Source organism: Drosophila hydei, unplaced genomic scaffold (assembly GCF_003285905.1).
Source record: "Drosophila hydei strain 15085-1641.00,03,60 unplaced genomic scaffold, DhydRS2 tig00000063-arrow-pilon, whole genome shotgun sequence".
Classification (NCBI taxonomy): Eukaryota; Metazoa; Arthropoda; class Insecta; order Diptera; family Drosophilidae; genus Drosophila; species Drosophila hydei.
The window spans coordinates 7,897,729-7,922,293 of NW_022045657.1; the positions used below are offsets into that span (position 1 = coordinate 7,897,729).

At 36.7% G+C, this 24,565-nt stretch overlaps 5 protein-coding genes across 6 annotated transcripts; 2 read left to right on the plus strand and 3 right to left on the minus strand.

Annotated features, from left to right (window-relative positions):
• Positions 1-5,882: 5,882 nt before the first annotated feature.
• Positions 5,883-7,353, minus strand: LOC111595719. Its single transcript, XM_023309570.2, has 3 exons — positions 7,100-7,353; positions 6,677-6,903; positions 5,883-6,615 (listed from the first exon to the last, which is right to left on the minus strand). Exons 1-3 carry the CDS (start codon positions 7,189-7,191, stop codon positions 6,155-6,157), a joined length of 780 nt encoding a protein of 259 aa, XP_023165338.1. The 5' UTR covers positions 7,192-7,353; the 3' UTR covers positions 5,883-6,154.
• Positions 7,354-7,389: 36 nt separating this feature from the next.
• LOC111595699 (S-phase kinase-associated protein 2) lies at positions 7,390-9,684 on the plus strand. Its single transcript, XM_023309547.2, has 5 exons — positions 7,390-7,547; positions 7,775-8,720; positions 8,781-9,186; positions 9,252-9,411; positions 9,484-9,684. The coding sequence occupies exons 1-5, from the start codon at positions 7,489-7,491 to the stop codon at positions 9,668-9,670; spliced, it is 1,758 nt and encodes a 585-aa protein (XP_023165315.2). The 5' UTR covers positions 7,390-7,488; the 3' UTR covers positions 9,671-9,684.
• Positions 9,685-9,713: 29 nt separating this feature from the next.
• LOC111595743 lies at positions 9,714-10,129 on the minus strand. The gene has a single exon (XM_023309600.2). The coding sequence runs from the start codon at positions 10,099-10,101 to the stop codon at positions 9,808-9,810; it is 294 nt and encodes a 97-aa protein (XP_023165368.1). The 5' UTR covers positions 10,102-10,129; the 3' UTR covers positions 9,714-9,807.
• A 666-nt stretch (positions 10,130-10,795) lies between these two features.
• LOC111595727 (mitochondrial pyruvate carrier 1) lies at positions 10,796-12,081 on the plus strand. Of its 2 annotated transcripts, XM_023309581.2 has the most exons (3): positions 10,796-10,935; positions 11,065-11,264; positions 11,521-12,080. In XM_023309581.2, the coding sequence occupies exons 2-3, from the start codon at positions 11,096-11,098 to the stop codon at positions 11,676-11,678; spliced, it is 327 nt and encodes a 108-aa protein (XP_023165349.1). In that variant the 5' UTR covers positions 10,796-10,935; positions 11,065-11,095; the 3' UTR covers positions 11,679-12,080. The 2 variants fall into 2 exon arrangements, with proteins under 2 accessions (XP_023165349.1, XP_023165356.1); XM_023309588.2 differs by lacking the exon at positions 10,796-10,935 and having other exon boundaries at positions 11,056-11,264; positions 11,521-12,081.
• A 126-nt stretch (positions 12,082-12,207) lies between these two features.
• Positions 12,208-18,682, minus strand: LOC111595710. Its single transcript, XM_023309558.2, has 3 exons — positions 17,785-18,682; positions 13,373-14,097; positions 12,208-13,308 (listed from the first exon to the last, which is right to left on the minus strand). Exons 1-3 carry the CDS (start codon positions 18,488-18,490, stop codon positions 12,730-12,732), a joined length of 2,010 nt encoding a protein of 669 aa, XP_023165326.2. The 5' UTR covers positions 18,491-18,682; the 3' UTR covers positions 12,208-12,729.
• Positions 18,683-24,565: the final 5,883 nt, after the last annotated feature.

Sequence of the window (24,565 nt, forward strand, 5' to 3'; positions counted from 1 at the left end):
TTACAACTACAGCTTCAGCGATCTGTGAAGCGCTTGCACGCTTTAAAAACGCAACAACTATCTACCAACAAACCAACCAAGCAACAACAATAACAAAATACTCAATGCCGGCCAATACTCTATCTTTGTGCATCTACCTCAGACGTACCTGGCGCATCAAGGCGCAGTAAAACACACTACCTCAGCACCAATCTATGCTAACAATCATAAAGACGACACAGATATCCATGACGATATATGCAAATATTGAGCTATTTATTTTATAATGAATATTTACATTTCCACTACGTGACGTGAGGTAGAAGCGTCGTAAAAACCCACACATGTGTAAATAAATCCTTAAGTGATCCTTTCTCATATGCTAAGCGATTAAGAGTTTTAAGAGACATCTACATTATATATAAGAATATTTTCACATTTTTATATGCTGAATGCGGTTAATAGCAATATACGATTTACATTTAAATACCTAGTTAAATATTCAGAGCTATATTATACGATTTATGTTTACAAAAAAAAAGAAAAACGAATACATAAAATATTTAAAAGACAAACAAATATAATTTATCGTTTAACTTAAGATCCTTGACTTCAAAAGGCAAAAAAAACAATAGGTTTGCGTTGCGTTGCGAATAATGAAAATAATCAGATAAATGTACTTCCATCCATTAAGAGGTGTACATACCTCCATTTTACTATTCGAGCACATACGTATATATTAATTTACAATTTCACGGCCATTTTGGCAGCGCGTTAATGACTGTCACTTCCCACTAACCAGATCATTTGACGAATTATCCACATCATGCCGGCAAAATCAAAGTCAAATTTGCAGTTTGCATTCGTCGGCACATTTGGCGCATCCTTGTCAAAGGGTTAAAACTCACAAGTCATTTTGGCAAAAACTGCGAAAATTCATTCATAAAAATGGCAAAAGAAAACTAGGGAAAATAACCATTAATTCAGGTCAAGTCAAAAGCCCAACTTAAAACCAAATTCTAACTGCAGCCATAACCAATCCATCTATTATAGTAATTGTTATACATGGGTATATATCAAATCTGACTTGATTTGAGATCGAGCGACAAGCGATTCACACAGTTTTCTCACAGTCTGCGGACGAGTCTATTGCAATTGTTCACGTATCCTTGCCATTACTCACACGACAGCTTGCGTCATTCATAAGGACAATGAAAGTGGCCCACCTGAGCAAGTAAGTGCGATAGACACAAAGTCTACTCTGACAACATTTTGGAATTTATATGTACCCGAAGTCCACATTATCAATGTGACTTCTACGTGTGCACAATAGCTGCAATTTTGTTAACCGTAGCAGACCGGTGGGCACTGCCTCTCAACCTTTTCCACAGACAACTAAACAATAGCAATACGGTCGCTTGATAGAGGCGTGCAGGTCCGCATCGCATCTACATCTACCTGTCCCTCCTGGTCAAGTCCTGAGAACATTTTCTGCCAGACATTGCGACGTCTGCGTCGTTGTTGTTGCTACACAGCTACACAAGTGGCACAATGATCTAACTAATAATATGTCCCATTGATTTCTATAATTCTGTTTGCAACAGACACAGCGGCTGCACTTTGAGCACTTGGCCAAACCCAACAAGCAGCAACTAGTTCAAATACTCATTTCTCAAGATGATACGCTTTCCGTCAGCATTTCGAATTGATGTCTTTCGATATTGACATCGTTGTTTGCTAAGTATTGTCCTTTAATTGCAGCCAATTAATTAGAGCACGGGTAAAATTCTTTATTCTGAAGTGTGGGAAGATACTTATATTTTCTATAAGGTATAGGAAAATATAAGATCTATCGATGTCAATCAAATGCACAAATGTTGAAAAATAGCCCACTTTAACATATATTTGTTTATTTGTCACACATATAAGTATGTTAGGAAAACCAAATATAACAAATGCAAACATAACTCATATGTACACAAAAACAGGGCTTTCAGCTTGGTATTATCTCACTTACTCCAATTTGAGCCAATAGCTTCCTAGTGATTAAAGTGTAGAGTAATTGCATAATCAAACAAAATATATTCAGCACGACACTTAATAGTTGATCACTGACGAACTCACACAAAAGGTCAAAGAATTTGTAGTATTTATTGTGGTTAATATTATTTAGAATTTATCATAAAGGTGCGAATTATACGTCTAACTTCTAATAGCATCAGTAGACTTGACAGATAGACTTGAAATACAAAATATATCATTGGCACGCTGAATCTTAATAACACGTATGGACTTATTACTTGCAATTGCTTTAATATAATATTACAAATATATTCGGAAAGCGGCTACAATTCACTACTTAAAATATATAAGTTTAATGTAGAATAATATATATAAACAGAAATTTAATTAATTGCATAGTAAAAAAACAAACCAAAGTTGAGAAAAAATTTGACCTGATTCCAATTACTATTTAGACAGTAATGGTACAAATATTTAAAAGAATAAAATGAACAATGATTAATTTGCCTTAATGACTAAAAACTCGAATCATCATGTTTTGTAATAGGTTGCAAGTTAGCTATTCAACTATTTGTATTTTCAGCCTAGGTCTTCATTACGAAGATCAGACTGGTAAGCTATAACATCAACTGAATAAATTTCCAAATATCATTATCAGTTAATTTAGTAAATAAATTAATTTAACTCATTTAGTAATATTTTCAACTTAAAACAGATCGCGGTTATTGGCTGTTTTATTCATAGCATTTCAACTGGACTTCGCCCAAATCGCTTAACCTTCCTATACTTCATACTTTTGAATCGAACACAAATTATTTAATTATTTATCAATAATTAAAATTATTTTAGCTTACTCCTAATCAACATATTCTCAAATTTGGATTTCAGCTTCAAGAATTTAAACGTAAACGGAGTAAAATCATGAACAGAGAATTCCTATATTATTAAATAAAATATACTTAATGGATTCGGAAATTCAAGTTCTTCTAAAATAAAATAAATATAATATCGTGTACAATTGTGCATAAAGAATTAAATATTTACCGAAATACTTAAAAACTGTACCTTTTTTGCAATTCAATATTTAAATCATGCAAATAAACTTATTTTAAAAGTTTGACTCTTCAGCTAGAGCTAAAACAGCTTTCATAAACTTAAAGAGTGATACTTCAGTTTTATTAAGATGTTAAGGAACTATGCAATCCCTGGCATTTCCCAGGAATTATAATCGAGCCAGAAAATGTAATTTCTGTAAACTATAAAAGTAAACAAGATAGTATTGTTCCAAAACAATATCAGACAAAATCACTTCCTAACAAGAAAGTAGTTTGGCTATCAATAACCAACTGACGTCTTGGAACAATTGCCATGTAGGAGGCACTAGCCTATATGCCATTCATGACCACAAAAAGGCCAAACAAAAGTCATCGGGTGGTCCACAAATTCCGCAACTATATAATTGCCAGTTAGCTGGACCAGAAGACGTTGTGTCTTGTAACTTACTTTCTATCCAGGCCACACAGCGCGTCAGACTGAGAAATTGAAATGTATTTTGTGCCCTAATAGAGAAATATACGGGCCATAATTTCGCAATGCAACAAAAGCAGAGCAATTGAATGGGCAGTGCAAAAAAGGAGCAGTGCATAAAATAAAAAAATGGAGTCGCCGAGTCGATGGGTATAACAGCGTAGAAATGAGATTGCTACCTTTCACAGCGCCAGTCTTGGCCAAGCAGAGTGCGTTGATGGGTTTCAACCCCTCAAAGAACAACCCTCATCCCCTATGCATAAGCACACACACACACACACATACACAGATACAGATACACTCATACACACCCAAGGGCTGGCAGGGGGTACTGACAGTAGTAGTAGCCGCTGTGCCTGTGCGCTGACGTTTTATACAAAGTGTCAGAGGATCCATTTAATTGGAAAATTTATTGGGAAGCAGCAGCAGCGAGGACGACGACGACCTCGGCGCATAGGAATAGGAGACAGCCTGTCTGGCCCTCTTGTTGGCTTTCTTTGACTCGCATGTTTGCGGTTGCTGGAAATACTTTCACAAATCAGAATAGGGGAAGACAGACTAACCCATAAAAAATAAAAATAAAGCAAAGACAAATTCGTGTAAAGAAATGGATTTGTATCGAATACAGGAGTAAAGTACCACAATACAACGCAGTTGCCTAAAATATGCCTCGGAGCTCAACGTGTGTGGCTGGCATGTTGGTAATTCTATTCTGTTCAGCGCTCGTTCCGATTATGAGACTTTCCCGCTAATTATATTTGTACAGGCCACGCTTCCATAGCCAGGCATTGCTCAACATTTCCAGCTACTTATACACAAGCTGCTTGTATTGGCGATTTTCAATCGTATTTTCCAAGTGTTTAGGCTAATCTTAGGCGGAAAAGTGGGTATGTCCCGACAAACGCTAAACGATGCGTTTATCTGCATAAACACTCTTAATAAGTCGATTGTCTGCTGTCTAATCTTCTGCTGCCGACTCATTGCAGCTAATGACCATATCTTTTCATTATCTTACACTGCAAATGTATGCAATTTGGAACCTAATCCTAACGCCGGGACTTGCACAACTCTGCGCAATGTATGAGTAGAGATAGAGATAGCTACATACATATGCATTCACATATGTAAATGTGTGTGGTACATAGAACGAAAAGACTCATATGGTTATTCCACGCACATGGCACAAGGTGAGTCCTAATCTGTTAGGTCAGATAAGCCATACTCAGTCTCTCAAAGATAGTCGTCCGAACAAATAGTAAAGACAGATATGCAAGTTAGCAGTTGATACCTATATGCCGCAAGTCATATAATATTAGGCCCTGACACAACCTTAATTAAAAAGACGTTCATCATTATTATGCAATTGCATTCAAGTCAAACCAAAAATCGACCAAAACAACAACATGCAGCGCCCAGCTGGACAATATGCCAAAAGGTAAACAGTAGGTGGTGCCGGAAGTGCCACAAAATTCAAAACAAATGGCTTTGTCTGTGCTGTTTTCCCATCGCAATGAGCCAACAGACTAATCAAAACTAATGATGACATAATTGGCTCGATTGGGCCAAAGGAAGCAGCCCGAATCTGTCCTGTTTTGTTATGGGCATGAAATCGAATAGAAATAGGAAGTGTTTCTCGCAGCACAAGACAAAGCCACACACAAATTGTCCTTGCAAGGAAACAGCCATCACCCATCAGTCAGGGGTCCTCAGATATACGACAAAACAGTTTGCACAAGCTAAAAAAAAATAAAATTGAAAATAGAGAACAGAAAAAAAGATAATTGATTCGTTTGCAAAATGCAATGCGATGACACTTGGATTTTTATGCCTGCGGTGTGGTCCTGTTCAACAATTAGCTGGAACGGTTTAATTACAATGAGGAAATTGTTGTGACAGTTGGTAAAAGTCAAAAGTGTTGAGCAATTCATCAACTAAATGCCACACGGACTGATTTTCTTTTTAAATTCCATTTTCTCCGATATCTTTTTATTTATTGCTTTGCTACCAAGGATGTTGTCCCGCGGCGTAGCGTGTGCTACTGTAAAGTCTTACTTCCCGTGGGGTCTTCGTACAACAACTAAACAATATATAAAACAAAACTCTAATGAGATATATCTTAACAATGACTGTTGTTTTATTTGTATGCTCATAAAACAGAATTAGCTGGTTATTAGCAACTAAAAAATTGTATATAAAACGAGTATATAAAGTACATTCGAGTATAAAATGCATTGTGTATAGCATATGTATATATATATACATATATATATACATATATATATACATATATATATACATATATATATACATATATATATACATATATATATACATATATATATACATATGTAGAGTGTATATGTTTAAGTTGTACAGCTCGTTTGTTTCATCAAGACTGTTTTGCAATCAAAATGCTTATCAGCCTTAACACATGTATATCGCCTTAAAGACTACGATAAATATATATACAATATATATGAAATATATATTGTGGCATGCAAGGGCATCTTTAAGTAAGGCACAAACAATTGAGCCGCTGAGATTATGTGGTGCGCGTTGCCGCATCGCTTGATCGAACATTTCCATTTGAGGTTATATTTGGATTATACTTCCTGCAGCTTTCTGGCTAGTAAAGCATTATGGCCGCTTGATTCTTGTCTTTGTTAAGCGGATCCGAGCGATGACGTTCGCGAAGCTCACGTCGTCTAGCATAAATCAGAACTGTTATATTTATCAATACCACAATTGTAGAAATAACAACTAAATAGAAGCTGTAGCCCAAATTAGCCAATCCTGTGCTGTACCAGTGTTGTTTTTGGTGCTCAGTTAGAAGAACATTGTGAATGAGATACTGATAGAATTGAATCAGCCAAGATAAGAACGCAATAACCTGTGCACAAGCCGATGAAACGTTGGAAGCTAACAGGAGCATCATGTTAATGCCTTTCTTTTCTGATGCCGCTGCCTTCAGCACAGCGGCTATCGCTGATATGGCGCTTGCCAACAGTCCAAATCCAGTGCCAAGTGTTGTGAGCAACCATAGCCAGAAACTAGTTTCACCATGTTCGGAGCGAATAAAGGAGTAAACTGTGAAAAAAATAATATTAGTTTATATTGACACTTGTATTTGAATAATTTAGAAACTCACCATTAACCTGATTGTTCCGTACCCCAAAACCAGGATTCAAGTTCTGATTGCCATAAAACAAACCAAAGTTGACGTCTCCCTTGGCTTCTGTGGAATTTGTGCGCCGCGGATAGGCACGCACCCAGTGATTGGTTGTCATACTGGTCAATAGTAATCCGATGGCCAGACAACTGCCAAAGAATGTAGAGAACACAAGCACACGCGTGCGAAGACTCATCCTAATAGATCTATGAATGTGTAAGAAATGGAAAGTTATCATACAAAAATTTAACGCGAAAACTTAAAACTGTTTTCACTTCGTTGATTTCAATTATATGGCGGTTTATGTGTGGACGTTATCATTCTAACTGCAATTTCCCTACAACAAAGAAAACGCAGCACAAAACATCAACAAAAGCAGAGCCTGCTGTGCAATTCACTCACCTTGCGAAAGTGGATTTGCGGGAAGGAACGCAAATGCTGTCGTTGTAATGATCACAGCTGTTTTCCTCAATATATCGTTGTATCATTAGCATCGGAATTATCTTAATTCATATCTTTTGCAATTCATGCGTGTCTCCGACTTATCATTAAACTTTTGTTAAATTCTTCTTTATGTTTATAAATAATTTTTCCAGCCGTTTTGTTAACTCTGTTGTGTTTTCCCTATGATCTTTTTAGTGTTGGCTAATGTTTTTGGTGTTGGAAAACATTTTATTTCCGCAATGTCTGGCAACACTACAGAAAATGTATTGAATGTGTCATATGGCAACGCTGCATGCAAAATTAGCGCGTAATTTGTGCGTAACAAAAAGAGAAAATCTTTAATAAATATGAGTGGCCGCAAGCACAAAGGAGCCGAAAACATTGAAAACCTGTGTCCTGTAGCCAGGTAAATATGTGCATTGTAACATAGATTAACAGAAACATACGAATCGTGTGTGCACACAAAGGCTGGCCATCAAATGGCGCGAACTACTCCAGTGACGTCACATAAATAAAAAGCAACAGCGAAACGGGGCCAGCACATAATTGAAAGGTGCTTGACCCGTGCTGACCAAGCAACTGCCCCGTACTAGCTCGCCGAGCATATTTCAATGTCTTTCCAACTTATTACAGAAAACGGTCGACAAGCAAGAACGGCGCAATCGCCGCTGCAGCCACTGGGCCCGCAACCAAAACGTCGTCGGTTTACGAGCACACCTCCTCCCCGTCAGTGCTGACCTTTGAAGCACTGGAAGAAATGGGCATCGGGATGTTGGATTCTGAGGAGAGCAGTTCATCTGCACTGTCAGCAATAGCACTCGCTGTTAGCACCACCAGCGATGAGAACTCCAATGAGACTACGCCCTACGCCAATGTGTCCCGTATGGCACATCAGCAGGCGCGTATGAGTCTGAACTCGACGACATCTACACTCGACAACAGCGGTGTCAACAATACTATTATTGAGGTTTTCAATGAAGATACTCAGGAACGTTTTCTGCAGCAGTCTGCAGAGAAACTTCACGTTCTGGCTCAGGCTAAGCGCACGGCACTGGTCACCAGCGAATGCAGTAGCAATTCCAACTCTCCCAGCAAAAGGACTAGAAATCCTCTGGCCACAGTCACCTGCAATAATCAAATTGAGTCTTTGCTGCCACCGGTGCCGCAGCAGCAGCAACAGCAACAGACGCCCCTTAGCTTAATGCCCTCAACCAGCAAGCAGGCGGTGATGCGGCAAAAGAGACCAACGACGGCACCGCCGCCACCACAAACACTGACAAGCCGCCTGGCGCCCACTGACGATTTCTTTGTCTACCGTACTCCCGTAATGAGCGCCCATATTAGCAACGGTATTAATTACTTTGAAAAATTGTCTGACGAAATTTTGCTGGACATTTTCAAATGGCTACCAAAGAAGACGCTGCTGCGCATTGCAACTGTTTGCCGACGATTTAATTGCTGTGCACATGACGAGACTCTGTGGACACGTCTGGATTTGGGACTACGAACGCTTTGTCCAAATGCCCTGGAACAGGTGGTAAAGCGCGGTGTACCTGTACTTCGTCTAGCCCAAGCAGAAGTAAGAAATTGAAAAATGTTCCACACACGTTTTCTTAATTCTAAACAATCTTTCCACCAGATACAAGATCCTGCATTTACGTGCGATCCATCGTTCATAGATTTTCAGTCGCGTCTGCAATATTTGGATTTGAGTCTTGCTTCCATTTCACTCAACTCTTTGAGCACATTACTAGCGCATTGTCGGCAACTGAAAAAACTTAGCCTTGAGCATGCCGAGATAAATGATAAAATTTGCTTTGAGATTGCACAGAACAGTTCGCTGGAGACACTCAATCTGTCGATGGCCAGTGGCCTTAACGCAAACAACGTGGGTCAAATGATGGAGTCGTTAACCAAACTCAATAGCCTAAATATATCATGGACTGATTTAAGCGCTGATGCTGTCACCGCACTGGTTACTCACATACCGTCCAATGTAATCCGATTGAACGTAGCCGGTTGCAGACGGGTTCTCTTCGATATACGTTAGTTTCTTATAAACATTTCCTTTGCGTAGATGGATTTATCAATTATCTTCTTTTGCTTTCAGATGTTGTTACACTGCAGAAACGCTGCCCGCAACTGCTTGAACTAGATCTTTCGGACTGCAATAGTCTAACACCTGCGGCACTTACTGCAATCATGAAATTCAACAGTCTCGAATATTTGTCCGTTTCGCGTTGCTATCTCATACCCGCTGCTAGTTTTATGTGAGTTAATCAAAGAGAACACTTAGGACACGGCCTCAATTCTAACTATTTATGTGTGTCTATTTAATTTAGAGAACTGAAGAACATGACGTCACTTACCTATCTGGACATTTTCGGCATGCTCTCAGATGCCGCCATGGAAGTGCTGGAAAAGCAAATGCCTAAAATTGGGATTAACAAGTTTATACATAGCTCGGTGGGACGGCCAACTGTAGGCACACGTCGCACCTCGATTTGGGGATTGCGAACACGCGACTGAGGCGCCCCCAAATATACTTGATATTTTCTTAAATTCTTTTTTGTTGCGTTTATATGCCGCCTAGCGCAGTATTTATATTCAATTCAATGACAATAATTAAATGTCACATTTAGCATTTCAATTTTAACATCTTTCGATCACTCGTCGACCTCGCTGGGCGGAGCTACAGGCTTCTCCCATTTCCAGTCATCCCAGCTAACGCAGTCCTTCAGGCTATCGACAAAGCCCATTTCATCCGGACAACGCATTTTACTGGCGGGCTCGTTCAGTGTCTCGCACTTCCAGAAAGACGTAGGATCCCAGTTATCACGGAAGATAGCTATGTCCAACTCCTCCTGCGTCTTGCAACCCGGCTGGCCATCGTTGCTGTAGGCGTTGGCCAAACTGCAAGCAGCCAATAGAACCAAACAGATAGTAAGCTGAAGTTTCATTTTACTACAAATGATGCTCAACTATTCGACAACTAACCCCTTATATAGTTACCTTGGGGCATTGATAAGCCAACTCAAGTGCAATCTTTACCTGAAAATGCTTTTAAAAATTGGCTGGTATGCAAACATTTGGCAACAACTTGGCTGACGCAAAGATTCTTCAATTTCATTTATAGTTGGAAGTTTTAACAAAAATATATGAACTCAATATATGAAATTAATAAAAAAAAGTTTCAACTAAATATTCAAATGCTTATTCTCTTGTGCAAGCTTATTACGGTGCGCAAGTCATATCCTAACACCTTAATTGCATCCTTAATCACTGCTTACATATATATTATATGAGGTGCAATAATTTTTAATTCTATATATAATTTAAAACAAACCGCCCGAGGTTTTTAATGATTCATATTTAATGCGATGGTCACCCTAATTCTATATTTTTATTTTCTACTTAACAGCAGATGCACAATCAAAAATGACCAAGTTATAGAATGTCATAAATCGTGCATGGAACTTATATAAGCATTAATATTGAATTAATATAGTTTGATTCAACGTTGACACCGATTTAAACATGATAAGGAATACAGTATATACAGTATACATTAAGCTGCCAGACTGACAGAAAATGTGTGCTTGTAAAAAAACGACCTAAAAATGACAGAATTGTGGAACGCACTATTTGCCATTAGTTTAATTTAGTGCTGAGAAATTTTAGGTTTTGTGTAGGCTTTGTATTCTACTCTCACAAAATTTACTTTTACATAACTTTTCAGGAAGAATCTTTAAATTTTTGGTAGCGTTCCAAAATCATATACAACTAAATAAAAAGTAAGTTGACATTACCAAAAACACATACACGATAGACAAAAAAAAAAAACTGTAAGACCTTGAAAATTTACAAATCTAGAACGACGCATATGTGTTCAAGGAGAACGCTAATCTCAACTGTCTTTCTAGGAGTTCGAGTACAATATACAATAGGAGCAAAATGTCGTTGAGACGTTCAATGTCTAGCTCAACCTCGAGTGCTGCCGAATGGCGCAATTACTTCTTGAGCACTCACTTTTGGGGACCAATTGCCAACTGGGGAATCCCAGTAGCCGCCATTGCGGATACATCTAAGCATCCCAAATTCATCTCTGGCAGAATGACCTTAGGTAAGAGTTATTCGCTCCGGGTTACCTTATCTAAGCCAGCTGAAAAAGATTCCATAGAATTAGTCGCAATCAGTGTGCTTTCATAGACACATTTGTTTATTATACTTGATTCAGCTTCTGCTAATCAAATTGCCTGGCACTGATAAGCCAGACATTTGGACATTTGGCCACGCGCCAGTCGCCGAGTTGTTGCTGATATGTCTGGCGGAAAGTCATTCGTATTCAAATTTAACTTTGTTTCTTCTTTTCCTAACAGCTCTGACACTGTATTCGTGTATATTCATGCGCTTCGCGTATAAAGTACAGCCCCGTAATTGGCTGCTCTTTGCTTGCCACGCAACTAACGCTTCAGCGCAGGCCTACCAAGGCTTACGCTATCTCAAGTACACGAACTCTCAGGAATCAGCTGCGTAGGTTGTCTGCTAGCAACCTTTCACAGAAGCGCGCGATGTGATTTTAAATATTTGAACAATGATGACACCGACAATGGCAATTTATCACAAACACGCAACTGACCGACCAACGTAATGACTCCACCAATCAAAGCCGCATCGAATTGGTTGGATCTCATTCAGCAATGCATCTGCCTTATTGCTGAAGTGGGCTCCATAACCTTTGAGTGTGCATCGCGCGCTTAAAACTCTCCAGTTGAGAGTTCATACACGGCTTTGGTTTTAGATATGATGTATATGAGTTAAACATTTAAAATTTAATGTGCAATAGAAAAATTAATGTTTCGGTTTTACACATGTATTGAATAAACATATTTTAGAATTTGAACTATGAGGCTAATAAAAATGAAATTATACCGTTTGGAAACTAGTACTTTAATAAATGTAACGAAAATTCCTTACTTTTATTTTTTTTAACTTTAGAATGTACCCTAATTAGTAAGAGAAAGTAATGTGTTTACAGAAGGAATTTAAATGAAAGACAAAATAAATTTGATTTTGTCACGGCCTTCAGCACATGTACTTTATTTATAGTATGTTTGTATATAATAATTCTTAATATATATGGGTAAATATTTATTTTTTTTTTGTTTTTTTTTTTTCTTGCTGCTTTCAGCTTGAAGATACGTTTTGTTGATTACAAGTAGTACATAAACAGGTATATAAAACAAGTGGTTAAAATTTCATAATTTCAAACATAATAGAGTGCTAATACATTTTTTTTTTTAAAAATCATGCGCATTTTATATGGCGCTTTTGTGATTAAGTATGCACAGTTTCTTAGTTACTAATAACAATATAAAAGTATTTAATTAATTGCTCAAGCAATTATCTGTTCTGATTATTTTTTCTGTGGTTTCTTGAGTGGATTCCACATTCTACAACGACTTCTTCAGCGACAACATTAACTTAATGGATGAATAAAAATTATCTTGTTACAACTAGAGCTCTGCATCGCAATATGCGACAATCGAGAGGTACGACAGTTTGACTATGGCATGGCTATTAGAATCTTAATGCTCAGGTTCGGGCTTGATGTACGTGCTATTAATATGAAAGTTTTTTTCAAGGAAATCCGCAATACGTTTAGTTCGGCGAAGCAATCGTTTCAGATCGGCGTTTAGTTCGTCGTTTCTCGCTTGCAGGGCTTCCTCTTCACGTTTCTCCTCCTCCTCGCGATTCCTGGTCTTCTTGCGCGACACGCGACTAGCCTCATTGTTCTTAAGACGATCTCGGTATGCCTTTGCCTCTTCCTCTGTCATTCGGGACATTAGCTCTGGATCCGGGCCATCAGCGTGCTCTTTGGCAGGACGTCCACGCTTGCGCTTGACGCTGTCATTGATCGATGTTGCGACGCTGAGTGCTGATGTACTGACGGTGGAGAAAGCAGGTGATACGGGTGCTGTGATTAAACCAGCAAATCCTGTCTGGCAAGTTGGTACATGCGAGGTAGAGGTGCTAATGGAATATGTACTATTGGGTGTGCCTGGCGCTGAGAAATCTGGTAGTTGGGTTAATGCAGGGTTATCCTCTGCGCTGCGCAGCTCCTCATAAATTTGGTCATGGTTGGAGATGTTGCTAGCTGTATTCAGCTGTAAGTGACAAAAGTAGTACATTAGTAGGCTGTGGTATTAGTGAAATGCTGTAGTAACTTACATCATCAATGATATCAATGATATCAGGGGTATTCATGACATCTGAAGAGCTGATCTGCGATTTGTTAATGTTAAGGAATAGTTTACTGCGCTTCTGTGGCGTAGGTTCAATTGTAGAGAAAAGAGAAGCTGCAGAGGCCGTACGCTTGACGCCCAAACACGGGTTGGATAGGGTTTCCGGCACAACTACAGCACTGCAAACATCTTCATTGATACCAACCAGAGGACCAAGGCCGAAGCCCAGCGACTGCTGGCTGCAGCCATAGTAGTTTTCCCTGCTGTTCTCGTCAGCTGGTATAGGTAGTTCCTCGATGTATTTAGTTTGGCTAGATGAATACGGAATGGAGCCCTGCGAGAAATTGGCCAGCATAGGATTTGCATCGCTAGTCAGTATGCTTCCAAAATCAAGATCTTCATACAGGTTGCTTCCGATATCGATGTTATTGCACATTGAACCCATGTCAATTGCCGGCTCCACAGCACTCTCCAATTGTTGAATTTCAAATTCACCCATTCCGCTTAAGTCGTAAATGTTGTCGCTGCAAATGCTATCCAAGTCCCGATTGCACTGATCCATTTCCTTGCGCTCAATGTGATCCTCGGCAATCAGGTTTATATCAAAGTCAAAGTCAAATATATCCGTCTCACTATTAATCTCTTTTTCAAACTCCTCGCTTTTTCCGCTGTTGCTCGTCGACGACGTAGTTTCTATATTTTGCAGGAATTCTATGAAAAATACAAAATATTATTAATACAATAATAAATAAAGTTTACAAGCATTATTGTGTTTTTGCGTGTTTGTTGACAATAGCCATTTTGAAAAGCTTGTTTCACATTCGATTAAGTATGCAATAGTCTAAGAAGACTTTCCTCTCTGAATTGAATTTAAAATATGTTGCATACTCTTAGACAGTCACATAAATTTAGAAAGAGACAACTAGCTACACAGTGTAAACTGACTAAATTGCTATCTCGCTCTGATCATCATTGTTGTGAAATTCTTCAAACGAAATCGCAAAACAAAACCAAACAAAATACAGTGAAAATATTAATGGCTAAATAAATAAAAATAAATAAATTAAATTAAATTAAATTAAATTAAATTAAAAGGGAATGCAAATATTTAATATTTACTAAGTTTCTAATCTGTTTTGCACTTCGCAGTCAGAACAGCAAGCACAGGTACATCAAAGAAAGAGACGGAATAAGAGAGCGGGTTCGAGTGGTCATGTCGTTTACTCGAATCAAACATGATCGTTCATGCACGTTCATGTTTCAAAGAGCTTGTATGTTGGTGAAATGGCTAAAGGGGATGAAGTTTGATTTGTTTGCAGGGGTACACAAGCTATTAATATTCAAATCTACTAATTTCTCATAAACTTTAAAAAATGTGTAAATTATGTATAAGCAGAACCATAAAATGTCAACTAAAACTAACTTACACTCTACAAAAATGGTAGTTTATGAAAGAAACGTTAAAAATATGTAATTTGTTGTTTTGCTAATTGCATATAACCTCCTGAAAAACTATAGTTCAAATATACAAAACAAAAAGTCAACACTTGTTGCAGATGGGCTCACCTGCTAAAAGGTCATTAATATTAATATTTTTATAAATTAATAAACTAAACTAATTCTCATTTAAAAATGTTTACATTTTCAAGAAATTAATTTAGATATGAAAAAATATTATTTGTTATTTTCATAAATATTCACCTTTTGAATGGAAGAAGCTCTTTGCACGCTACTGCGAATTATGTTCTTGATGCGCGAGCGGTCTAACAACAACTGATTTCGTGTTGCACACACAGACCTTTTATTCAGTTCAGACGTTCTGATCGCGAGAGCGAAGACGAACCAACACATATGCGCAACCTGCCCTACACCAACAAGTGTTTGAGCAGTCTACTGTTGTCTCGTTCTGCCTCACGTGGGTCTTACAGGAATTCTTTTTGGATAATTACACATGATACAGATGTATGGTTATTGGCCTATGGCCGACAAGTTACCAATATATATAACTGTGTAGTTTTGGGGTTTCGTTGCACCAATACACTTGCAGTTGGAATTTCATCAGAGCAAAATATTCGCAAATGAATTTGACTTGAAATTAAAAGGCGTAAATAGCAATGAATGCTACGCACTTAATTGATTTTGCAACTGACTTAAAGTGAAATATTAAAACATTTAACCTACACAAAAATTTTATTTTAATAAAAACAACAAGCCTAACAAAAACAAATGAGAATATTTGCAAATATTTTCATACTAAGTATGTACACACATATGTTTGTGCGTAAATTGTTTGTATGCTGACTGCTAGTGGTACCACCGTGCGTATACTCGATGTGCATACTGTCAACACACGTTCATATGTGCATATGTATGAGTGTATAGCCGGCCGGCACTAGTCAACTGTCTTGCGCTTTAAGCCAATAAGAGGAAAAGAGACAGCGTGACTGCGTTTACTAACACACTAAGAACGCACACATACTCCTACTCTCTCTTGTGCCTCTCTCAAATTTTGTATATCATGCTAATCGAATTTCACAACAATTAAAGGGGAAGCATAAAATACCTAGCAAATCAATGTCAATGTCTCTAAAATGTGCATTACAAAAATTAGCTTTAATGTACATGCATATACATATACATGTAATATGGAAAAAACTGAATTGATGTACACAATTGATCATATTTGTCTACAAATGTATTAATAACTTCAAAAAAATAATAAAATTGAATCTAGGTTAATCACTAATATATACATATATATATATATATATATATGTTTGCGTCAAAGAGCGCATCTAAACGTACTTGCTCTATGCCCATTTATGGGCACCGTTAAACAAAGGAAAGAGAAGTCCCACATGACGGTGAAGCGATAGTTGAGGCCCTGATGTATCATAAAGTGACATGATTTCTAACCCTTTACGTGAAGAAATATTTATTCACAAACGCACACTTTTGTATGAAATTAATTCAACTTTAACAAGCTGCGTGTACATATACTCTAAAGTTACATGAGTATCTTGTTTAAGAGAGGGTTAGTTACATTATTTTAATGGCAACACGAGGCACTAAAATGATTGACAAACAGGATTGCAAATTATTTGACCTATTATGCCTGTCATACGTTGAAATTCATTGATAACAAAATCAAAGTAATTATTTATTTGTAATATAATTGGAATATCTTTAGAAACAAATTTTATTTTGTTTCTAGAATGCGTTCATTATAAAATGCTCCGTTAAAGTTGAATTCTTCGGAGTTACCAAAGTGACAGCCGGGCATGACTCATTGTTGGAAGCACAAAAAATAACCTCTCTGCCGATAAGAACTTGTAAGTAAAAAAAAAATACGACACACATAGCTCTAGACAAATCAATGCAAATTAAAAGATGAATTCAAGTTTTTGCTGAGTTATATAAAATCAAAATCAGGTCTAAATAAATTTAGTGTACAAAAATAATAAATATTGTGCACTTGACTACTTTTAAATTTAAGCATATTGATTTTCTGAGGTGGGAAAGAACTAGAATGAAGTATATTTGATATATATATATGTAATGGCATTTCATCTAGTAATCAGATGAATTTTAATTTTCTTTGTGTTTCAACTCATAATAGAAAAAGACTAAAAGACAACGACTATTAGATTGCGGGACTAAAAAATCGTTAAGTTAATATGATCTTCGGTTTTCATTAATCAAGTTTCAGCTCTTCGGTCAAAGTCCTCTTGTCCAGCAATTTTGGATTTTGCAATTGTTTATCAAGAAGTCAAATTAGCTGTGGCTATTTATTCGAATATAAGTAAATTTATAGTCAGACGAATACTAGCGAAAGTCATATAATATATATATATATGTATAATATAATATTATAATAATAATAATATATATATATATATATATATATATATATATATATATATATATATATATATATATATATATATATATATATATATATATATAATATGAAAAAGGTATATAAATTGTCAAATAAATATAAACAACAATAACATAGCATGAATGTGATTCACATAACCCTATTAGAAGCCAAGCGGAGTGAAAGCAAGACACTTGTCTGTCCACATCCAATTTGGCGTTAGGCAAATTGCTTATACTCTGTGGACTGCTGTGTGGTCGCAATGGGTCATTGCACTGTGATATTCTGCTCATTCATCACGTGGTAATGTACCTCGATGTCATAGGCCGAAACAACGTCCGTCTGCGCGTCAGTTGAGCTAGCGTGCAGACGGGTGCATTTCGATGCCTGCTATCTGACTCTTTCTCTAACTGATTGTTTGGCCATGCGTGAGTGTTGGCTACTTGTTTTGATTTCGATATTTCGAACAGTAATGAGAGAGTGCTGGTACAAATTACACACACAAACACAGTACTCACCATCAATGAACACCGGTACATCTATCTCTTCAACTGTAGCAGTAGGCATTGCTCCACTCATATCCTGGTGGGACTGCATGTCTGCACCTGTCAACTGTATACCAGCCATTGATGCCAGAGTCTGGGGCGTGCTCGAAACCTGGACCGTTTGCGTCACCGTTTGAACAGTCGGTGGACCTACCATTTGGCCGTTCACGACCTGGTTTACTTGCGAAACTAAGCTGCTCGAGCACGGTTCTTGTGGGTATATTGTCCCAGTCAACGGGATACGGGATGTTGGCGTCACGATACGGGATGCTGTCGCCGAAGTCGTAAAGTTTACTGAAGAGCTCGCTGAAGTCAAAGCACGATTCAAAGAAGCCGTTGTTGGTACCGACCCAGGTAAAAAGGGTATTCTGATAAGACGAGTTCGAGGCGCGCTCTGCTCTGTCCTGTTGCTCTTGCTGTTGTTGCTGCTGTTGCAGTGCGTGGGCACCTTGATTAGTATGATTCTTGGATTCGGCTGCGTATTTATAACAATTGGTATCGTTGTGGAGTTTGACGTCGTCAACATAGGCGAATCCTTCGTAGGCACTATTCTCTCGGTTCTCTTCTGCGAGCAATTGCAATTTGACGAGTAGATTCTCTCGCCAGTTGTTGCCACGTTGCTCTGCTTTTCGTGCGCCTCGTATGTTGTTGCCTGTACTCGTGCTGGCTCCTGGATCATCAATATTATATCTTTGGGATTTTCGGTATTCCGTGTGGTTGCTGTTTGAGTTGGTGCCGTAAGTATAATCGGAGATGTTGTTCTGACAGTTGTTGTTGGTGTTCTTGGATTGCTCGATGCTGTTGTTTGATTCGCTCTTTGGCCTATTTTGGCTGGCTTGGGTTTCGACGCTGAATGCCATTTTGAACGCGGCTGCTCGATGCAATTGCCGAAATTCAAATATTCGTTTCCACATTCAGTTTTCGATTTTATTTATTTTTTTTTTTTTGGTGAACGGTTCATTATTGGTTTCGGTTCGACAGGGTTTTAAATTTAATACAAATTCAAAATTTGTACAATTTTTTATAAATATTTCAGGATATATCGATGAGTGGAGCAAGCGCAATATAGAGTTTTGGTTTGGTATTTTTTGTTTTTTATGTGAAAGAAAGTAGACAAAAGAAAAAAGAATTTGTTATTACAAAGATCGACGACGTTGTGAAGCACGATCCTTTGTTAGGGTTCGCGCCACATGTTTTGTGGAATGTGCGAAATGTTGTGTAGGTTTGTATGTTACCCCAAATCATGGGTATATTATCAATAGGTCAGAGACACCAACATAATGACAAATAAAATTGTTGCGTTGATATCTCCAACCATTGAGTATTAGAACAGATCAATTATTTTATATTTTAGCAGGATTCATACAGTGAATTAATGTGATGTGTGAGTATTTGCTGTATTTTTTGTGGCTTATGTTCATGTTTGTTAGTCATGTTTTCCTTTTATTTTCATTTTTCTTTTGCCTTTTTTCCATATTTTCCTTTTTTATACATATTTTTTTTTGTACATTTTTTTTGGAATTACTCCTTTTTTTTATTTATATGTAACTTTTTTTTGGAATTGCTCCTTTTTTAATTTTGGAATTACTCCTTTTTTTTTGGATTTACTCCTTTTTTTGGATTTACTCCTTTTTTGATGTACTCTTTTTTGATGTACTCTTTTTTTGGGATTTCTCCTCTTTTCAATAAATATTTTTTTCATAAAACAATCTTACAAACTATTCAGCGATTGTTATTTCAATCAAGCAAGAATGAAGCTTACAACTAGAAGACAAAAGGACTTTGCATACTCACTTTTAATTGACCGTTAGAGAGAAACAATGAAATTGTTAGGGAAACTCTAAACAAGCTCTAAAAGAGTCGTCGACACAACTTCCTTTTAGACTGAAAGAAAAAATTAAGAATATTTTTTATTTGTAGGTTGGAAGCTTGTATGTAATTATTTATATATATAATAATAGGACTTGACAAATACTGCGTATTTGCTATAAACGTATAAGAGAAAATATAGAACAGGAGAAGTCAGATATGAAGCTATTTTATATTCAATGCACCCTACAAAAGCATGATAGGTAGCAAAGCTTTCTTGCGGGGCAATAAATAGCTAACAACAAAAGCTACAAATTGAATTTCACAACAATGCTTTGGACAGGCAAAAAAAAAAACAAAAAAAAATGGTGGCCACCTCGCAGCAATAACAACAACTAAAACAAGTTTGCAGTGGGGCTTGACGCCTAATCAGTTGTTGGTTACCCGAGCTGGTGACATTTAGGTAGTTACAGCACACTAATATACATATGTAGAGTTGTAAGGCTTGACGTGTATTGTAGATAATGAGCCATATCACAAACTTGGTATATCAAATCGTGCGCCCCAGCAACAGCGAAAAACAATTAATAATTGCTGGAAAAACACCAAAGACTGATACATACATAGACGCGTATAGACATTTATAGCGTGCGCTTTACTTAATTATACCCTTACCCACCCCTTGCTAAATACATGTACATAATTAAAAGCACGAAAAGAGCTGCCAGTCAAAATAAAATCCCCCATAGTATGTGTATGTGTGTGCCACGGTCTGTATGAATACTTGTCTAATCATGTGTCATCATCAGCAGCTGACTGCGCTACAGAAACAATTTGTGTATGTATCGGTATGCGCGCAAAGAACTACATATATATGCATATCAACAGTTTATACATAGGTAAGTACAAAGTCTACACCTAAACTATATATAAATATATATATATATATATATAGTATATATATATATATATATATATATATATAGATATATGTATATACATGTGTTTGTACATATTTAAGTATGTATGTATGTAAATATGAATATATGTATGAATTTACAAATATATATATGTATGTGCTGTCTGCAATTGTTGTTAGCATTAATTCAATATGGCGGCCGGCCGCAGTAAAAAATCCAATAAAAGCTTTTCATACATAGTATAGTTAATGAATTCATTTGCGAAAGCTGGAAAACTGATTATATGCTTAATGCTGCAACTACTTACATAAATTTCTAATATGTGTCTTCAAGGACTGTTGGCCGGCTGTTAAAGAGCTGACCGAAAAATTCACTTGCTTTTTAGCGACGCAATTTATTGGGTGGTTTCTTGAACCACCACTCGATTGTCTCAACGCGCGTTGCCGTTGCTTTTACAAATGTTATTTAACAAATGCGCAGTTGCTGTTCCACGTAGAGCAGCAACAATTGTATAAAAAACCTTAAACAATTATTTTTCAACACCTTCTATCCTTTACTAGGAATATACACCGAAACGTTAGCTGTATATGCGGTTTATGTATATTTTACACTTTTCACATTCAATAGAAAACGGAGCTGAGTGTGACTCAACTGCTTGCTTGTAGTATTCACTTGGAATTGAACGGACAGATCGCCACGAAAACAGCCAGTCGAGGCTGAAAAGAGCTGCAAACTGCACGAACTGTAATCTCATGAATTTAGTTTCGTTGTGAAATTCAAAAAGCACTGCAAGTAACCAGTTTGCCATAGGCAGATAACTTGCTAGGCGTGTGTGTGAAAAAGCTTTTCCCTCAGATACTTTTGTGAGCACACAAGCGAAAGCTTTATTAAGTTTTGCGTTCATTTCTCTCAAAGGCGCAACAAGGTTCTTTCTCAAGCAAAGCTTTTTAGTTTTTGTTACGTCATTACGAATATATAAATCAGCTATTACAAAATAGAAGCAAGGAACTTAATACAAATACAATTTTAAAAAAATTGAAATAATGTTTTTAAATAATTCATACATTACTTTACCAGCTCAATACTCAAAAAAGTATAGACAACAATCAAAAAATTATTTCTCTTGAGTGACGTCACAGCGTTAATTTGACTCTCACATATGAAGAACAACCTGTAGGCTAAGGCTACTGAGCGTTTTCGCAGTATATGTATGTATATTTAAATATGTGTACAAGCATATGGATATATAAGTATAAATATATAAATATAAGCAAGTGCACCGGCCGGCTTGCAATTCTTAATTATATATGTACATATATAAGTCAATTTTAATTTATATGTATATTAATTTATGTAAACAAATCAGAATGCATTTAGTTATGTATATTTTTATGCATAAATACTCATTGATTATATTCAATATTATATAATATTTATGAGTATACATATATATGAGAATTACAAATATTACATTACATATATGTAGCTACTGTAAATAGATTTGTTTCATATCAGAGCAACAGGTGTTTTACTTTTACTTATGAACATACATATGCATATGCATGTGTTTCTACATATAATCATAAATGCGTACATGTAATAAAATTAGTTTGCATGTTTCTATAGTCAAATGTTTATGCATACGTAGATATGTACTTAAATTAGTAAATCTGAATGAACTATAACAATAACAAGCTCTGTGGGTCTCTATACGAAGATTTGCTCACTTCAATAGTAAAAGAAAAAATGTAATTATTATACTTTAATAATCATACAAATATAAAATAATGAATATTAAAACTATGTGAAGTTATGATTTCACAATTTAAAAATACGTTAGGCTTTTAAACTTGGGGTTTCGCTCTCACTTGCATATGCCAGTACAGCTTTTGTGAGATGGCTGTTTGGTTGTGTGTACGCTTCGCTGTAAAGATAAAAGCTCATCAACCAATTCTCAGAATTTAAGAGCTTTTAACTCACACACATCTACACATGTATATGTAACATGTATATCTGTGAGGGCGTATGAGTATGAATGTTTTTATTGTAGTGACAATTAAAAAAACGCATGAGTCATGCTGCCAACGCAAAAATCGCAAAACCGAAAAGCTCTATAGGCATGTGATGTCTGTAATTTTATTTGAAGGGATCGGTTAGTGAGGGGGCCGTTTTAAAAAGCTTCGCAAAACAAAAACAACTTGTATTGCCCGTTTGGCAAAAGAGGTGCGCAGATTTCGTAGAAATGTTAACATACTTATATAATTATAAAGTATATAGAATGAACATATACAGATTCAAATGTATGTACATACTTGTACATTTGTATCTGAGGGGGCTTTTCGACAGTGAACTCAGAGTGGCACTGAATGGCACGAGATCTGTATACAAATGTACAAACCAAGCAAAAGCATGCAAACAAGTAATAATGTTCAAACTTGTTGCTAAAAAAAAGATTCGAATATTTGCTAGCAGTGATGATTGGACAGTTTTCTGTGCCAAGGGCCACGTCAATGAAAAACTTTCACGTAACATTTTTCGTACATACATAAGTATATGCACATATGTATATATCGTAAATATAGTTACCTTTTATTATGTGTAAATATATATAAATATATATGTATTTATTTTGATTATTATAATGACGCACTTTATGGATTATCAATAATCAATGTATATTTAGTGCACATGCTAGTGGTCATCCAACCAAATGTTACTTACATATGATCTTACATATGTTCAAAATAATGTTCCAACACCATAAATGTAAAATTTATTAGCTGCAAAAGCGTGAAGCATCACAATGGCTATGCGCGTGTAGGGTGTGCGCGGTTCGTATGTGGTTAAAGAGCGTCAGAACACGGCATGTGTATCTTATGAATGTATGTATTGACATAAATATGTATGTGTGAACTTTAAAGTTTGTACGAACAGTGTCTCACAGCATTGTATAAACGAGCCTAACTATTTTATTTGCATTGAATAATAATTAAAGTTATCGAATCTGTGCGATGATATCATGGACAATTAACTTACCGCTCATCCTGATGCCGCCGCGTGTGGCAAGCAAGTTCCGATGCAACAATTTTCCTGTTTTTTTTTTGTTTCTATTGAGTTCTCTAAGTGTGGCTCAAAAACGAAAACCTGGGAAACAAATGTTGCGGCGAATAATACCACGCTTCTTTCGCAAGCCCTTGCTGCGCTTTAGTAGACCCTTAGTAGCCTTAGAATTACCCGTGGGTGTTTTAACCGAGAGATAACTATTATAGTTAATATTATGATGCCAGCCACGCATACGCATACACGTAAAATTGTTGAGCATGGGAACTTGCTGCCACGAATGTTGCACACACATGAAGACAACGACAGGCGAATGTTGCATGACGTTGTTGCGCCCCTCGTTGTGGTTCTTTCTCGCGTCGACACCTCTTGTTGTTGTTGTTGTTCTTCTCGTTTTTCTTGCAGTAACAGTAGAAACGACCAACATAATACTTGGGCGATTCGCCGATATATTGAAATCACTTAGTTAAATGACACGTTGACCTTATCAAACTAATATAGTCTTCGCACTAGATAATACTCTTATCTAATTATACAATTATTAATTAAAATATTTTTAAGTATTTTTAATTTGTTTATTCTTTGCTGTTACACACTTTTTACTCTTTTTACTCTCAAGATTATTCACAATCTTTAAATAATATTACTGTTCTATGAATAAAATATCTTTATACAAAAGTTCACTTGCTGATGCCATTAAGACCGTAACCGTAATATCAATTCAAATTAAACCAATTTTCCACAATACAGTGTATGAAACACTTTGAAAACAATTTCACAAATTTGCGTAGATTTGCAAAAATTTTTTATATGTTTGTTGTTGCTTGTGCTAAAAGCTCACTGAATACACGACTCGAACTGCGCTACGATATCAAAATTGCTCTGTTCACGACGGCTAAAGTTTTGTTACTAACGGATGCGAATCGAGTCAACCAGTCGCTGAACTGAGGCAACCGACGTAAGCA

What these genes read in the sequence shown, in the direction of transcription:
- LOC111595719 (XM_023309570.2), bottom strand. Translation starts at nt 7,191, where the DNA reads ATGCTAATGATACAACGATATATTGAGGAAAACAGCTGTGATCATTAC. An exon ending in CGCAAATCCACTTTCGCAAG is followed by an intron (nt 6,904 to 7,099) that starts GTGAGTGAATTG and finishes ACACATTCATAG; the next exon opens with ATCTATTAGGATGAGTCTTC. An exon ending in ACGGAACAATCAGGTTAATG is followed by an intron (nt 6,616 to 6,676) that starts GTGAGTTTCTAA and finishes TTTTTTTCACAG; the next exon opens with TTTACTCCTTTATTCGCTCC.
- LOC111595699 (XM_023309547.2), top strand. Translation starts at nt 7,489, where the DNA reads ATGAGTGGCCGCAAGCACAAAGGAGCCGAAAACATTGAAAACCTGTGT. An exon ending in ACGGGTTCTCTTCGATATAC is followed by an intron (nt 9,187 to 9,251) that starts GTTAGTTTCTTA and finishes TTTTGCTTTCAG; the next exon opens with ATGTTGTTACACTGCAGAAA. An exon ending in ATACCCGCTGCTAGTTTTAT is followed by an intron (nt 9,412 to 9,483) that starts GTGAGTTAATCA and finishes TATTTAATTTAG; the next exon opens with AGAACTGAAGAACATGACGT.
- LOC111595743 (XM_023309600.2), bottom strand. Translation starts at nt 10,101, where the DNA reads ATGAAACTTCAGCTTACTATCTGTTTGGTTCTATTGGCTGCTTGCAGT.
- LOC111595727 (XM_023309581.2), top strand. Translation starts at nt 11,096, where the DNA reads ATGTCGTTGAGACGTTCAATGTCTAGCTCAACCTCGAGTGCTGCCGAA. An exon ending in CTCTGGCAGAATGACCTTAG is followed by an intron (nt 11,265 to 11,520) that starts GTAAGAGTTATT and finishes TTTTCCTAACAG; the next exon opens with CTCTGACACTGTATTCGTGT.
- LOC111595710 (XM_023309558.2), bottom strand. Translation starts at nt 18,490, where the DNA reads ATGATCCAGGAGCCAGCACGAGTACAGGCAACAACATACGAGGCGCAC. An exon ending in TGTACCGGTGTTCATTGATG is followed by an intron (nt 14,098 to 17,784) that starts GTGAGTACTGTG and finishes TATTTTTCATAG; the next exon opens with AATTCCTGCAAAATATAGAA. An exon ending in TCATTGATATCATTGATGAT is followed by an intron (nt 13,309 to 13,372) that starts GTAAGTTACTAC and finishes TGTCACTTACAG; the next exon opens with CTGAATACAGCTAGCAACAT.